The 18087-nt window shown below is 41.4% G+C and overlaps 1 protein-coding gene across 1 annotated transcript in view; it reads right to left on the bottom strand.

Moving 5' to 3' along the window:
- Positions 1–345: 345 nt before the first annotated feature.
- Positions 346–18087, bottom strand: part of LOC109306980 (vitellogenin-2-like) — a 34296-nt gene continuing 16554 nt past the window's right edge. Inside the window, 16 exon segments of the mRNA XM_019530605.1 lie at positions 346–962; positions 1749–1908; positions 1998–2095; positions 2706–2800; positions 4633–4819; positions 6919–7051; positions 7814–7952; positions 9400–9542; positions 9638–9850; positions 12382–12489; positions 12660–12710; positions 13181–13339; positions 13400–13564; positions 15091–15266; positions 15348–15576; positions 16865–17009. Of these exon segments, the coding sequence (XP_019386150.1) occupies positions 580–962; positions 1749–1908; positions 1998–2095; positions 2706–2800; positions 4633–4819; positions 6919–7051; positions 7814–7952; positions 9400–9542; positions 9638–9850; positions 12382–12489; positions 12660–12710; positions 13181–13339; positions 13400–13564; positions 15091–15266; positions 15348–15576; positions 16865–17009 (2584 nt within the window). The 3' untranslated portion in view covers positions 346–579.

Genomic DNA, 18087 nt, shown 5'->3' with positions numbered 1-18087 from the left:
GATTCAAATAGAGTTGGCAACCCTAAGAGTGAAGCGTGCTGGGTGCAGGCAGCAGTGTGGCTCTGGGCTGCAACTCTGTGATTCTGCAAAGCATCTGAGTTACAGGTTATGCCTGACAAGGCACAAGGTCCTGCTGGTCCCAGGGCAAGGGGAATCCAGCGTGCCACAGTAACGGCCAGCGCTGCTCTTCTCACAGTATGAGTGAGTGGGGGAAGCAGCAGAGGGAAGCTCTTCTTGGGGTTCCCCAGCTGGTGCTGAACCCCGCCCCCAGACTGAATGCCTGTTGCTCCCTTTTTCCCCTCCCAATCAGAAAACAGCCGCGGAGTGGGAGCTTCCCAGACAAGTTACAAAAGATGCTACATTTTGAAATGTCTTTATCTGATACCTCATTCAATGAGGGGTCATATTTTTATCAGATCAGCCACTTTTTAAGCTGTCTGCAGCCTGCAGTTTTGTTTGGTCCCAGCTTTAAACTGCTTTCTGGTGCTAGACCAGGCAAGAGTTGTCACTTCTGTTTTTTAAAGGGAGAAAATAGTGCATTTGTAGGTGCTGATGCACCTCACCCCATCTCTCCCCTTTCTAGATCTGCCTGTGTCTCTGCTCCTTACCCCTCCACCCTGAAGTTTCCTGGCAAACTCTACATCTGGAACAACTGTGTGGCAGGAGGGGGCTGCTTTCCCTCCTACAGCTGTGGAGCTGGGGGGTGCTAACTCCTGGGAGTCTTAATAGCGTGAGCTGGACATGCTGGCTGAGCAAACAGGCTGGAGCCTGCTGACCAGATATGGCTTGTGTAGACTTACCAGCTAGCGCACAACGGAAGCCAACAGAGATGGGAACAGTTTTGGTGGCTGAGCATCCTTTTACGCAGCGTAAAACTGGCTCGACCGAATGGCATTCTGCAATCTGTTTTTCAAAACCAACTGGCTTCTCGATTCTAACAGCCGTGCGTTGCAGTTTACAGGCTACAAGACATTTGTTTTAAAGCCATTTTAGAAAGCATGCATGTTTCTCCTTAGACCAACACAGCTACAACCAAGAACTACTTAGTTGATCTAATAAAAGATCACATCTACCCAAAGAACTTTCCCATCCTATGTCCCAAGACCAACATGGCTACAACCAACAGCCCTGTATGTTTCTCCAGCTGTGGTTGATTATGTTGATTGATTCAATTAAATCAAATTGAAGGAAGTCAATGAATACACCAAGTCTATTCCAACTGAAGCTGGTGGCAGTTTTGCTATTGATTTCAATGGGAAGAGGGTCAGACATATTGAACCAGTTGCTTCTGAACCCTACAAGTACCTAAACTCTGTAGGCATCTCTGGCTTTGACATCAAGGCTTCTCTTCTGCACATGCTGAGTATCAACTCAAATCAAAGTCTTTCGTAAGCCGTAAAGGAAGTAGCTACTTTTCATGCGTACTTACTAGCTCTTCCCTGACATACACTGCACCGTGGCTTTCATGTTTATAACATGACCCGAGGCACACATGCATTACATAATAGAAACTAAGCCGCTGTAACAGTGAAACAAACAATGAGCTCACAATCTCAGAAAAAATAATTTACTTTGCCTGTGGACATAACCACACTGATAGTGGAAAAGCAAGTCCAGAAGCAAATTGGCAACTACTCCACTGTCCACCTCTGCTATTTCTATTCACTACAACACATCTATCTCTATAAACATGACAACTGTGCTAAAAGCTAATCAATTTCTGCTGATATGTATTAGGATCTTAATACCTCCAGCACAAGTGTCTTCTGAGAGAACCCAGGACTGAGCAAAGCTCACTGCATCTTTTGCTACATATCCACTAGGCATCTGATATTCCTGTTTCCTTTCACCATCATATTTTCCACAAATGCCACATGTTTTTCCTGCCATCCAGAAAGCAACCTGAATCTTCAGGGGAAAAAAAACCAAAAGGTTCATTGAAATGCTTATTTTATAAAAATTAAAATATTGACAAAATGGAGCGTAGGGGGGAATACCTCAAGCGTATGTCCGTCAAAATAAAGTCTATCTATGCCATACTCTGTGGCTTTTATTAAATACCCATCCTTCTCACTGGTGATCAGCATGTACGCTTCTGCAACACAAAAGCAAAATGACTTTTCTCTGAAACAGACTTTTGGTACCAGTACCCATTGATTTTAACACACTCAGTTTCACCAGGACTTAGCCAGAAAGAGTCTGCTCTACTGGCTGGAAAGTTTGATGAAATATTATTCATTGAGGAGGGGGTAGAATGAGCAATTGGTATACCACATCCACAGCACTGGCTTGTGATTTACCAAGGCACTGTAGCTGCTGTACATCTGTGCAAGTTTATGCAAAGCAAGAATCTCATTTTTTGCTCATCCTTATTGCTATCTTCCTATGTGGAGCCAGAGCAAAAAATAGCATATGTGATGTGCAAATGGAGCAATGTTTGCCCTGTATGTTGTCCCACCATTGTTCCTCTGCATATCCCCAATTACGGACTGAACTAGTGCAAGCAGCTTTGGCATGACTCATGCCAGTTGAGCAAACTTTACTTTGATTGAAGCCTTCAGGACCAAATTCCTAAATTCCTGTTCCCTAAATCCTGTCCATGAGTCTACAGTTATACACTTGTTTTTTTAAGCAGAATATTGATACTACTACTTAACCTACCTGGCAAAGAGGATGCAATACAATGTATATATCATGTCACCTACCAGAATTAGATGTGTATGGAACATAATCTTTTGGGACTTGAACACCATTTATCTTCAGCCAGACATGTCCATTTGAAGGATACATATCAATCTCACTTCAAAAAGAAGAAAAATGAATTTAATCGAAGATACGGTTTTTTGTGTGTTACTCAATTCACACAACATGCAATTCTTGTGGCTTTCATTGTGTCATGTTCCAAAATCCTTCAATCTCTCACTGAAGCAAAACACCCAAACCAGATTCTATGTAAAAGTACAACTTCAAAATACAAATGATCAGTAATAACTTCAGGTTTGGTCACCTCTTCAAACATTAAACAAAAAAATGTCACCACTTCTGAAATGGACTAGCCTATTTGACTTCTAGTAGGTCAGAATCCTCCCCTACCAAGTTAAAGGCCTGTCTTTCAGGTAAGGGAAGGATCGTAAGACACAAAAAGGAAATAATTTCTTATGACAAAATACTGAAAAGAGGCCTGGGAGCATGTTTAAGGGTGTAAAACAAGGTACCAGGAGGAAAGATTGAGCAGAGAACCCCAGACAGTGCCCACTGCTTCATAAAAAAAGCCAGAGGAGCTTTGTCCAAATACATGAAATGACCAGGGAATGGAAAAAGAACCCAAACTGCTATACCAGTGACCTTAGAAGGCACATCCTTTTACTCTGTCACCAGACAGGTATGGAATATGCTACCCCATCAATATACTGCAGCTGGGGAAACCCATCAGTGATTTCAAGAAATCAGAGATAACTGTGATGAAAATTTTCACATCAAAATTTCTTTATTCCCCTTAAAGAGTGTTTCCTATATTTCTTGGCCTATGCAATTGTCAAATACAAGATCACACAGTAATGTCACACTTTTGTATCAGGTATTCTGCAAAGTTACTGGGTAATATGAGATACAGTATATCCCAAACTGACTTGGTAAAACCTGGGCCATTAGGCTTGGAATAAGGGAACTGTCCTTTCTAAAATGAAAGCATAACTCAGTTTCCATCTACATTCACGACTCATCATTTCTGCTGAGATTGTCATGTCATATTAATTACTAGACAGGCCAGCTAAATTATTACAATAGTCTCTTCCGGCTTTATAATCAGATCACTAAGAATTGGGCTCAAACAGTTAACATCCACTGCTTCATGAGCAGCTCCTCAACAGTGGAGATTCCTGATTGTTATGGACTTCAGTTGGATTGAAAGGACTGATCAAGAGATAAGAAACCTAAGAAATAGATCCTAATAAGAAATAGGAGTTTTTCAATTGACTTTGGGAGAATTCTGTTCCATTACAAATGTCCTTTAATCATCTAATCCCCTGATTTACAGAGGATTACTATGTAATTACCTTGTTATCTAAGGCCCCTGCCAGATGTGCAGGTAAAGATGTGATAGGATAGGATGCGTGATCCACACAATTGTGCTTCTTGCCATGCCACACACGCATGGCAGGAAGTGCAACTGTGTGAATCACACAGCAGATCTCATTGTGCCTTATTGTTCATCATGAGGGGTCTCCCTGTACTGGCAACTATCAGGCTCATGCAGCTAGGAGCCCCCTCAGGTGACAGGGCCTCCAGCTCTGAGGGCATACCATGTGCTCCCATGGCTTAGAGTTTCATCAGCTGAGCTGTCCCCCTGGCCATAGCAGTGTACCATGCACTCCTGCAACCTGAACCCCACAACTGATGGGACTCCCAGCCTTGGGGATGCACCTTGCCACACAATCAATGGCATGATAGGAACCAATTACAAAGTTATTACAGATTTTTTGTGGAACAACTTTATGGCTTATTAGATATTCTGACTCCATTAATTGTTTAAACTGTGGCCTGGCTACAATTTAAGATGTAATTAACTGGTTAATATCATTTTAAGAGTAGTGTGTCAGGGGCCTAATTGTCACATACTTTGAAATTACTTACTGACTGGCAAGCTTGACATTGAGTTCTTTTAGGTCAGGTGACTCTTCAGATTGCTTCATCAAAATTAGGAACTTCAGTTCTGGGCTACAGTCCTGGGCCAAGATGTGGTAGCAATTTGCAGGCATTGAATAGTTAAATACAACATCATTGAAGGTCGTGATCGTATTTTTTGATATTGAACAATGTGCTGAAAAAGGAAAAGCCCACTGTTAGCAAGCATTATACATTTTAATTTTTCTAATTTAGAATTGCTTTTTAACGTGATGGATCAATTTCTGCACCATAAATGCAAAATAGCCTAATTAGATTAAACAATTTCAGATTTTCATCAGTGTGAGAAGAAAACTTTGCTTTTTATTGCAAACTAGTGAGCAGACATGTAATGATTTTAAACCCTGCAAAAGAAATTCTGCTCTCATTTGCATTGGCACAATGTTATTCACTTGGCCTATTGACTCTAGCAGTCTTGCTACAGTGAAAAGGACAGAATTTCCCCAACAGGGTTAGTAATTGCCACATCATTAACTATTACTATTCATAAATGAGTGCATTAGAAGGTGGAGTTACACCAGAGTATTTGACAGCTATAAGGATTTATGCATTATAATGATTTGTATCTAATTGGAGCTGGTTAACAAACCAAAGAAAATAATCACTTTCACATATTGTCATGTTCCCCGCCCCATCTTCCACTAAACTCATTTTATGAGAAATTTTCTGATCAGTTCTGATTAGGATTTACTTCAAGTAATTGCACCTGTATGTTCCATGGGTTACACTCCTGTGGTTGTATTAACAAACCAATTCTGTTGTGCTCACATTAGTCCAAATTTACCGTATTTACTCAAATCTAATATGAACCTGAATTTAAGACACCCCCCAATAATTATATTCTATATATGTAACATGTATACATTTTTAATTTCCCACCCACTGCTACTGCAGGGAAAATGGTGGCTGGGGGGAGAGGTCAAATGGCCCTCTTGTCCTCTACTCCCTCTACCAACTTCTTCCCCCCCCTTACTTTCGGACCCTACCCGGGTTCTGTTCCCTCCCTGAGCACGTGCTGGATGAACAAAATGCACAGAACCAAAAATACTGACTTTGAAACAAGCATACCTGTAGTAATTTGCACACATTAAAATTACTATGGGTACCTACAAGCTTAATTCATCTAGAAGTAATGCATTTCCCATTTTTTGGAAACTGCCACAAGTTTCAGCACAGGTACTCCATAAACACACTTTTGAGCTACAACATCTACACAGATGTTTGGTGGTGCTTGCCAGACATTTAAGGCTGGTGAAGAAACAGGAATCACTGGAAATGGGAAAGAAGGTGCTACTCAGCTGTGGGAGTGAAGGGGAAGTCAAAATGTAGTTGATGAAGTTTAAAAAATGAGTTTAAAATGAGTTGGTGCTATGGGGGACTGAGCACAATGGGCATTATATATCATTCAGATGGGCTGCAGCACTAACTTAGCCTTGTGGTAGGTTATCATCAGTATGCTTGGCCAGTATGGGCCACATGTTTTACTGCCATGCTCAGTGTGGGCTGCATTCAGTCAGCTTCAGAGCTGGTTTCCATTGCTGAGCACACGCTGCTTCTGGCAGCAGTTTAATGACAGACAATGTATTTAAATGAGAGTTCCCTGCATGCAAACATCAGAGGAGAGGTTTTCTCCCCATGCTGATTTGTGGGGAAAAAAAGCCCTTGGTATCTCTGATGCAAATCCACTAGCTTTAGAAACTTGTGCCTGCTTACACTGCGACTGAATATGGTCCTTTAATTGAAAATGACCAAGGAACTTAGTGCTCCACTAATATGCAAGTAACTTCTTCAAAATGCAGATTAATTAATTGATTGGCCAGGATGTAAGTGATATCAACTGCTGTTTAATAGCACAGCTCATGGTACATATCCAGAAGGTGAGGCACTCAAAATTATTAGTCACTTGGTCATTTTCTAGAGAGATATTTAATCTAAAATATAATGTGTGTAAATTTGGGAAATTCTCTGTTTCTCATTACTGTCACTGAAGTCCCAATTGCACAGAATCAAGTCCTGATTTCTGACCTGGATTTAAATAGATTTAAATGTTAATACAATTTTGCCTTCATTCTTACCTCTATGACCTCACCGTCTTTAATTACACATTTACATCTATTCTTTGGAGTCTATTTGATTTTTAAATGAATGCATAATAATTCCATGCAATGTCAGAAATACCGTAGATATTGACAGAGTTTCTAGAATGCATGTTTTTAAAGTAGATGAATTGCTGACCTTTAAGATTTCCAATGACCGAGAATGGCACAGAATGGAAATTCCAGTCAGGGTACTGTAGTGCTGAGGTTGATATCTGGGGACTAAAAGGCAATGGCACAGGGAGTTTTATAGCTCTGTCATAAACTGTGACCTGAAAATGAATTGGGAAAATAAAACCAACAGTAGATACAAGGTATACTGTGTGAGTGAAAGCAACATTTTATATAACATTCAGATAAAGCCATGTTATACTCCAAAGTCTAAGTTTCAATATATGCTTAGCTCACAGGTGAAAAATGAATGGAAATCCTCATTTCTTTAAGCTGCAAAACAGTACATTATTTGGCACATCTACAGTCTCTGCAAAAAATAGAAGTGTTATAGACTAGGTTTGATATTCATTGATACAGCATCTAAAACCCTACTGGTTTTACAGGTTTGGGACCTGTTCACCTGACAGATGAACTCTGTCCTTGCCTGTACTATTGCAATCAAGATTAGAAAAGAGTCAAGGTGGGGGCTGGTCAACTTGGAAAGAGCTGTTTATAGGATCTGTTATGATTCTTGGTCACATAAGGGGTAAACAAGTTCTGCCTCTCTGGAGCCTGAACTCTCATCCTTTCAAGCATGCTGTAAGAACTATCATTTCTCGGTGTGATTGCTGGGGAGGACAGGAATGTATTGTTCTTATTCTGTGGAGGAACACCAATTTATTTTTAAGCCCCTTGGAGTGAGAAGAGCAGTCATTTATGAGATATATATTTTTATAAAACAAAACTGTGAAAGCAACAGAAGCATAGGGTTTTATTCATTGGGGAAAAATTGTGGCTCAAGCCAAAGGTATAAACCTTCAATTTCATGAGTGGTAAAATGCTCTAGCAAATGTTTTTTTAAAAGTCAGTAAAATATTTACGTCTGGTAGTTTGAGAACAACATCGCAGGTTCTTGGAGAACTCAGAGCCATCACCAGAGTGGCCTGTCGAGGGGGATTATGTTCTTCCTTTTGGAAGAATCCAAACATGTAGGTGAGTCCTGGAACAAGCTCGTAAACCCTGGGAAACAGAATAAAGGGACTTAACTGATCTTCCTTGAAGGGATTATTTAAAAAATTCTATTCAGGTTGGAAACACTCATGAAGTAAAGGCCAAAACTTTGGCATCTGCCGCTACGTCTATCATACAGCCATGCATGGTATTGTGCAGAGCAGGGCATAAGCGGGGAGGCAGCAGTCTCAGAATACCAAACACTGCTAGAGTACATAGTAGCACTCAGGAAGCCACCTGACAGCAGTCAGGAACAAGGATAGCTTGGCTGCCTTAAAGAGAGTCAACGCTGAAAGTGAGGCACACCAGTATATTCAAATAACTAAAAAACCAGATTTGTAATTTCAATCCCACACCTGCAACACTGCCCTTAACAATTAGCATATAATTAACACTGTGTTTCAAATGGCCCTGTTGTGCTCCACTTCACTCTCACACTCACACACACACACACACACACGTGTGCAACAAACATTCGGTAACAGTTTGGCTTGAAGGTGTCTGTGATGCCCCTGGAATTCCTCCCCACTCCCACCCCAGCCCTTTCTCCTTGCCCACCATGCCTTGATGAAATGTTACTTTCAGAAAAAGAAGACCAGCCCAGGGCGCCCCAAGTCAGATCTCTTCTCATGAACACAGGTATCTGTCCTCATTGCCTTAAGGGCTAATTCTGGGGCTCCAGCTGCCCTTTACAGCCTCACATATGATACTCATTTTGGCAGACATGTGGCCCACCTGGGCTATGGGCTCCTAGCCCCAGTCCTTGCCCCTCTTGAACTACAGGCTACTTGCCCTACCTTGGTCTCTGGCTGTGACCCCCAGTCTTTGGCTCCTCCTTCTAGGCCCTGGCCCTGCTCCTAGGAAGATTGAGCCTCCTGGGCCAATGAGACCTTCAGGCTGTCTAGCCCTGCTAGTGTTTACATACACCCGTCCTGGGCTTCAGGCCTCCAGGCTCTCTGGCCTTGCCAACACTCACCCTTCCTGGGCTCCAAACTTTGATGTTCCTGGCCTTGCTGACACTCACCCCATCAGTAAACTTCTGAGCTCTCTGGTCCCTCTCTTGCTTCAGGGCCAGCTGGGACTTCCTTTCCTTCCCTTAGTCCCTTCCTCAAACCTCTGGCTGCTTGCCCCCAGCCCAGATGTTATTCAGGAGCTCCACTGCAGCCCTGCTGCCCAGAAGCTCCTCTCCTCATGGCTCTAGGGCTAGACTGCCTGCCCAGCTCAGGTCCTGGGCTTATATGCTTCAAGCCCCAGCCCCCTTCTGGCCAGGTGGCTTTTTAATTGGCTCCTGCCACACCTACAGGCTGCTTCTCATGGAGCCTCTTCCCCTCTTAAGTGACAAGCTTCCTGTCACACCTTCCTATTGTTTTAGTTTTGCCCACAAAAACCCTTCCAGACTGATCCAAGTTTTTTTGCTGAATGTGGATTTTTCAGAAACTGATGGGTAAAATCTTACCATCGTTCAGCTCTTTTGAGTCTTGAAGGGATAGTAGGCCACTCTAGCTTCATCTGCATGGCTGGTCGATCATCAAATTGACCAGTTGCAACTTTTGCAGCAATTTTATAGTCACGGCAATCTTGACCCCATTTTAGATAACCCTAATGGAGGGAAATACTTACTTTATTTTCAGTGTAAAACATACTAGAATATGTATACTTTGTGTATTGTTGATCAGGTAATGTTTGAACCTCACCGCTGCTTTATTAGAATTTATTACTGAGGCATCAGCACAGAACTTCCATCTACTTGGTGCAGTTATATTTGACATAAATACTTGCATCCTAGGTCTTGTGGAATTCAGATTCAAGTAGAGCACAAGCTGGAATCCTGCCAGCCTCTGGTCATTTCGAGCAGCACGAAGAATAACAGCCAGTACTGGTGGCCTTCTGTCTCCCAAGAATTTAGGCTGAAATCACAAGAGGAAAGGAAAAGAAAAGCTGGGACATTTTTATAAATAAATCACTATACATTAATCAGGAAATTTGTTTGTAAAGGAGTAGGCTTGTACAGCAGGTGTACAGAACTTAATGGGATCATGTACAGTGGCACATTATAAGTACTTTATCTCATTCAATTGGGATTGGCCACTGACTTCTACAATCAAGCCCTAAACGACTTAAGAATCTTTTACAAGAGCACTTTTAATGCAACAAAAATAAACGAGGAATAGGAACTTGACCTATTAAAGAATAGCTCTGTTAACAAGCTTTGGGATTGCCTTATTCAGTCAAAACTACTGAAATCAATTCTTTGATTCTTTTGTCTTGTTGTGCGGTTTCATCAGAAAGTCCATGTTATGCCGTACTAATTTATGTTGCCTTATTCAGTCAAAACTACTGAAATCAATTCTTTTGTGCACTAAACCGAAATAACCACCTTCTTTCATAAACACATTTTAAGTTTTCATTTTTAAACTATAACAATTTATGACTACAAACTGATCTGTTCAGTGGATTTATATTGTAGACTTCATTACATTTAGCAAGGATCAATATCTGTCACCTTTATTCTGCATAGTACTGAACTCCTAGTGTCCCACTAACTCTCCATGAACTATAGGCTCCAGGTACCTACCTCTGTTTTGAAAATGGACTAGAGTTCCAAAGTCCCTTAGATGTTTTGAACATTTTACCCTCAGTGTCACTGAAATTAATGAAACTACCTGCCAACAAAAACACTCCATAGCGTTCGTTAGGACTAAAGCAGGCCCTCAAGCTGGATGGAATTGCTGTGCATCAACCCCACAAACCTAAAATCGCTATTACCCTTCCACACACACAAAATGGCACTTCAGAGTGACTCCATGTGTGGTAATGGCCATTCACGGTGAGCAAGCAAATCTAATATTAATGTTAATTAATGTTGTTAACCCCATTATGTTTTGCAGGCTTGTGTTTTACTGATGTGCGGTTTCATCAGAAAGTCCATGTTATGCCGTACTAATTTATGTTGCTGATATTACTGTAAAGATTATGTTATACTGCCTCGATACATTATTATAGTTTTGGATATGGTTTAGTCAAGGAAGAAGAATGCATGGAACTGTTAATTCTCTCTTGCTATTGTGACTCTAGGGCAGCGTTTTTCAAACTTCTAATTTGTGCTTGCCTAAACATTTTCAAATGGAGGCGTGAAACCTTTGTAAGTGTAGGTATTCATATACTTTTGATTGATCATAGTCCTCTTTCATGGACCCCTTAAACATAGTCTGTGGACCCCCAGGGATCTGTAGACCACAGGTTGAAAACCACTGCTCAAGGGCAAGAAGAATCACCGCTCCCCCAGACGTAGGCAGAAGGGGTTGGGCCCTGGAAGCATTGTCTGCTTGTAATGTGGAAATTAGCTCCTCTATAGCAAAGGCATCTTAGAGGAATGGCCCATCAGGTCAGAGGAATGCCAGGGAGGCCAGAAACTTCTGGAGAGTTCTGTGACTCACTGGCAAGTCAAATAATGCTGATGGAAGTGGGGCTGGCTTGCAGGTGGTTTGGAAACTAACTAGGGCAGACTCTCAGGCTTTGAGGGTTCGGTGACGCTGGTTGCTGGTGTAATCAGCAGGAACACTGAATTCTGGGGATACCGACAGGTCTCTCAGGAGGGCTGAGCTGTAACCAAATGAGAGGGTAGGAAACTGTTTGTTTTGCTTTTCTGTAGTAAGTTTTGCTTGCCTTATTCTTTTATTCCTTAATTCTTCATTCCTTAATTCTTTCAATAATACATCCTTTTGTTGTTTGTCTCCTTACTGATTGCCTGTGGCATGAGTGACTTCTGGGCAAGTGATATTCCAGGTCGACCATTTCCGTTGAAAGGGCGACCTATAATTTCTTTTGTAACCCAGTGGGTTGGCCACCCACAGCTGGCAGAGGTTCCCTCATTTCAGCTGCAGGGTCCAGTATAAGAGCAATGGAGCTGAGGCATGCTGGGATACGGAGCTATCCCAAGGCAACCTTAGTCGGTTTCTTGGGGGAAGTGGCAGCATCGTGGGGAGAAACTGGGGGGTTTGGGGATCCCCCCCATGGGTTGGTTTGTGACAGTATTCCACATGGTTAAAACATGAAGCATTTGTCAGTCTTTGAACATTGTGGTATTCACCCAATGACACTACCTTCACACTGTCAGGTGGTTACCTGTGTTAGTCTGAGGCAGGTATATGAAGGCAAGGCAGAGCTGCACCTTACAGCATCTGACCAAGTGAGCTGTTGCTTATTAGAACTTATGCATCCCTGAATTATTTGGTCTGTAAAGTGTAACTCTGTCCTGCCTTCATATAGGCAAGAGAGAGCTATCTTTAGAAACCTGTAATATTTTATGTATTAGTTGAGCTGATAAATCACTGTCTCTTTCTATTACTAGAATCAAAACTTTAGAATAATTGGAAATCCATGGTAATGTGGACATGATTTTCATATACTTGTATTGCTTATTCAATGACACACCAACCTGAGCGTCTGCTCCATAGCCACCATCATCGCTACTTTCAGAGTAAGCAGAGGTGAAAGAAGATGAGCTACTATAACCTCTGATTCTTTCGCCTTCCCTTCCTGGATACTGCAAAATTGAGAAAAAATTGTCCTTCAGTTACTGGTATATCAAGACATTTCAGAGAAAACTGTTCCAGGAGTAATTTTCATGTTATTCCTCTCTGTAGCCCAAATCCTGCTTCCACTGTAGAGAATGAGACCAATTTTAACTCTGCATCCACCAAGTAGAAAATGTACCTGTTTTTGCTGTGCTGACCTGAACCGATACTGATAAATCTCTGGATATGCCTGTGAAAATCAACAGGACACAGAATAAAATATTACAAAGGGAACTTTTTTTGGATACTGCATACAAATGTACTGAACAACATACATTTGGTAAAAAAGGTAAGAATTTAAAAAATGAAAAATAAATGTTAAAACACCTTTTAAAGATGTATACTAGGTCATTTAGTCCATATCATAATGATAGTAGAGAACCATCTATTTTTTTTCTGTTTCTCTCTTCCATCCTATATGTAATTATCTAGAAAGTAAGAATAAATTGTGCTAGGCCCTCTTTAGTGTCTGGGCCTAATTCTGCCCTCAGTTACAAGGAATGATTCTTATTCAAGTCAAGGAAATCCTTGTGAGAGTAGCATTTGGCCCTGTATTGTTAATGAAATATAATTTCCTGATTTATGATACCAAACTACAGAAATCCATTCATCAGCAGAAATGTCATGTGTACTACTACAATAGGAGTCTTGATAAATTACCTGCTTCTTGGAGTATTCATGGTCCTGGCTGCTACTGCCACAACTCCTGAGTACTTCATCACTTCCTCCTTGTTGCTTTTTGTGTTCAGGAGAATCCTCTTCACTGCTGCTGCAGCTTCTGCTGCTGCTGCTGCTGCTACTACTACTGCTACTGCTGCTGCTACTGCTACTACTACTGCTACTGCTGTTTCCTTTCCCTTCTCTAGGTTGCCACATTTGGTTTTGAGCATTGCTATGTTTGTCACCTACAGAAGAGGAGGAGGAAGAGGAGGACAAGCTGGGTGGAGATGTAGATGTGGGGACTATGTGAATTTCGGCAATGTTGCTTTTAACCTTCTTGGCAGACTGTTTCTTCGGCTGTTGATGTTTACGCCGATTTCTAACCTGCAAATCCAATCAAATGTTAATTTGAAGACTTATACCAGGCTTGACACACTTACACACTTAGTCTTTGACAAGACTTGACACACTTACTCTTTGACACACTCAGCCCAGCTAAGGTGTTTGTACTCTTCCATGGTCTTTCTTTCTTCCCTATTATACTACATAACTCAATATGCTATAAGTGTATAGAGATTTTAAGGCTTTCTTCTAATATTTAAGACTAAGGAAACATTTCCATGACAAGGAGCCATGCAGTGATCAACCTGCCACAGACAGAACCCGTATACAACATAAGAGGAAGGACAGCTCCTGGAATCACCTGAAGACTGCAGTTCCACTCTGGACCTGTATATATAACCTGTTTCCATCTCTAGACCTGTATATAATCTCTGTGCCTGCTCCAAGATTGCCAAAAAAATAATGCTCTATTACAACCTCTGCTCGGTGAAAGAGAGAGCCATACTCAGCCTCAACCCCCACCCCCTCCCATTAATATTGTCATACAGCAGATTGAAAAGTGGGTACTACAATTGCCATGGACAAAACAGCATACATAAAGGAACCCAGGAGACAAATTTCCAACATGAAGTTTTAGACCCTCCTGACCAAGGACCCCTAGCACAATACCAGGAGGAATTAAATGACCTTTTAATGATACTACTTGTGGAAGCACAGGTATGCTTCCACCTCTCAGGAGCCTAGGCCACGGATTACCCAAGAGCCACAAACCTGGCAAACTATACTATAATCTCAGAGTGGGCACAGAGGTTATATACAGGTCTAGAGTGGGGCTACAGCCCTCAGGCAAATTCCAGGAGCTGTCCTTTTTATGTTGTATATGGTTTCAGTCTGTTGCAGCTTGATCATTGCATGGCTCCTTGTCATAGAAACCTAGGATTACCCCATTTTCTCTGGCATTAGCACCATTATGGAAGAAGTTTCTGGCTACATTGACTATACTATTCCTGTATGCCACTGGAGCTGCCAGCTATTTGAAAGACACCACATATTTTTTTAAGAAACTGGGCTCCTTTGACAAGTTTCCAGTTAACACTATATTATCTACCATAGATGCCATGTCTCTGTACAACCAACATCCCCTATGAGAACAGATTACAAGCTATAAAGAACATTATCCCCAGTGATGACGCTGCTTCTATTTCCACCATATTCTCCCACTTTATCCTCTCACACAACTATTTCAGACTCCCTATACCTATAAATGAATGACACTGCAGTGGGAAACACAGGGCACTGAAATATCTAGCTGTGCCCCTACTGAATAGTTCTGGATTCTATTAGACTTTTAACTCTTCTTTCCTTTCGTTTTATTTGAACAAACTCAGACTGTCTGAGATCATCTTTTCAGGAAATACTATTAGAAAATAAACATACTGTAGTTCCAACTAAATCAAATAGCACTTTCAGCAGACTTTCTATCTCATTCTTTTAGACTGTATTTATTAGGCTGAATGGGAGATTTTTTTCACCCAATTATGTTGTATTTCATGCCAAAGTTAACTTACCTTGAATATATTTTCAATTCCTAGGAACATCTTCAGTTTAGCTTGAACCTCATCATCTAGAGATGAGTCATCTTCCTCCTCGGATTTTGGCATTACCAGCCAGATCACTTTGGAAGCTGCTCTGGATCCTGCCTGAATCTCCAGCTGTATTTTGTCAACAGCAGCATCTGTATAGACTACACACCAAGTACATGCATTAGGGGATATCCAGCTGCACCAAGAAGAATAAACAAAAAACTACATGCTTTGTTCTGTACCTGGTTTCAAAATTAATTTGACTTCACGGTCTCCAACTAGATTGTGCAGATACGTATTTCTTAAGAAAGTGGAATCCTGTGATTTTATATTAAGACAGGCTTGGCAATCCAAAGCAGGTAATTTGCCACAAAAGACTTGTGTATGATATCTTCTTCCTATACTGGAGGAAGGCTCCTCTTCAGAACCACGGGAGTATTTCTTGACTATTATATCAGAAGCATATCTTTGCTGTATTAGGAAGAAACATGGCAGATAAAACATTTTACAAGTAATGGGTAAAATCTGAACATCTCTTCTCAGTACCAACTGATGCTGAGGTCACTGGGGGATTTTCCTGAGTAAGGAAGTACAAAGAGAAAAAACATTCAATGATGCCCTTCTGGAGTTCCCACAACATTATTCTGTAAGAGAAGTTATTTCCCTGCTTCCTCCCTACAGCACACCCACAAAACAGGCAGCCATCATACAGGAGTCTTCATAAATATGTGGGTTATGTGTGTAGGAGGAATCTATGCCTGTCTATCAGTTTAGATCCAGCAGAAGTCCTTCTTGTTTCCATTAGATTTCTACTGCCTTCACTCCTAAGCCAGCAGCTGACCTAGAGCTTTACCTTAAAAGAAAATCCCAAGTATACAGGGCACGCTATGAAAAGAACCTATGGTTATATTGTATTATGCACAGGGCTAGGGAAGAAAAATAAACATCCTGTCTTCAACATTCCCTTCTTTTGCCTGCAAACCACAGTTTCCATATGTCTGATACCTCTGGAAAGCCTGTCTGTGGAGTACTGGGAAGAGAAAGAGAGAGGTGTCTATCCTATGGATCCACTGCTTTTCCACCACTGTAAAGAAAGAGCCAGTTCTTGCATTCATAACAAGTGCAAGTTGATTCTAAGAATTGAATTAAGTTATCCTGTAGCTGTTTAAATTTAACATCTACATCTTCCCCAGACGTCAGTTACAGTTGTGGATATTCAGCACTTTGGAAAATCAGGTTCTTATCTATCTAGCACATACAAGGTGCATCTACATGAGACGTTTAGTGGCAGAGTAGACTAATTAGCTCGATAGTAAATGTTACATGTCTACACGTGTGCCCTTAAGAGGCTGGAGTAAACTAACTCTGAAACAAGATAGTACTTGTTTCTACTAACAATACTAATAATTCTACAAGTATTATTTAGACACTGCCCCAGCTGGCTGGGATATGAGGGTACTTCAGTGTAGAGATGCCTGTCAGCTAGCCCAGCACTGGAGTACCCTCATGCCCCAGCCAGCCCCTCTGCAGCACGTTGAGTTGGTAGGGAGCAGCCCCCAGCTTGCAGGTTGACTCCTGGGGCCCCCTAGTAGCCAGAGATGCTCTGACCCAGCTCAATGTGCTGGGGTCCCAGGTACACATTCAAACGTTATGCCTGGGAGCAATAAACTCCAGAGCACTAAGCCCTGGAATTTATTGCTTCACATTAATTGCACGTGTAGATGTGCCCACAAAGTAAAAACTGAGAAGTGTTATTTACCTTCACAGCAGTGTCTCTTGACACACTTTCTGCTGACTTGAAGTGCTGCTCTGAGATATCTGGCCCGATTTTGTCTGGTAGAACAGAGGATAGCTTAGGTGACTCTACCTCTTGGATGTTTCTTGACATAGCATAAACTTTAGTCCTGCAAGAACAGATGTGATATATGATTTATAAATGGCATAACCACTCAACCACTTTATTCTGGTTTTGCTCACTCTTGCTGTGTTTAGTCCTGAAGTGATATAGGTCATGCTGGTTGGAAGAAGAAAGTAATTGAGGAAATAAAAGGAAATAAAACTCTTGCTGGTGGAGTCCCTCTGTCCTTTTCAAAAGATGTTCAAGATCTTAGGCCATATGGGGACTCCTTTCTACTGTCAGGTTTCCACATGGGGGATGCTTTATTTCTTTGTGGAACCTTGCCTTCCCTCTTTGGGGCCCTTGCCACATCCAGACTGTGTAAGCATAATGAATTATATTTAGCGCTGCCCTTGAACTCTATTCAGAAGTTTACTTGCTAAGTGAAAAGCACGTAACACCTTTTGTTCTGTGGGCTACATGGGTTTCCTATCTACTTCTAGTTAAATATAAGGTGTTAGTTATCCAGGTCTCCTATCTACTTCTAGTTAAATATAAAGTGTTAGTTATCCTCAGTACTGCTGTATGTGGTTGGGATCTGGCTATTTTAGAGGTCACTTCTTTTCCCTAGGCCCCAGCAAAACTCCTGAGATAAACTGATATACATTGAGGATAACCCTTCACTGTTGACTCCAGAATTAGTAGCAGGTCATTTTCAGCCTATGCTTTCAACTGTGGAACTTCTCTCCAATGGCCCATCACAGCAGAACTTCTTTTCCCTGCTGAGTGCAGCTCAGGACACACTTTTGATCAAGAATTATGCAACAATGGAAACTACTCCATGAGTTACTCTGCAGTTAGCCACCCAAAATACATTGGACCACCTCTTTCATCCCTAACAGAAGTAAATCACTCATTGAACTCACTATCTTAGCATGGACCTCAGGATCCTGGCCATTAAATGATGGAGAAACAAAACTCACCAGTAGAATGTGCTATACAAAATCCGTACTAAGCATGGTGCACAAAAAAATATTATGCTTTACGTAATGGTCATAATTCAGCAAAGTCCTTGGAAACAGCTGTATTTTTTTCATTTTATAACAGGAAATTCACAGTCACTAGTACAGAAGTGTTCAAAGGAA

Source organism: Crocodylus porosus, unplaced genomic scaffold (genome assembly GCF_001723895.1).
Source record: "Crocodylus porosus isolate Cpor-Errol unplaced genomic scaffold, CroPor_comp1, whole genome shotgun sequence".
NCBI lineage: Eukaryota > Metazoa > Chordata > Crocodylia > Crocodylidae > Crocodylus > Crocodylus porosus.
This window is presented reverse-complemented; position numbering and strand designations above follow the sequence as displayed.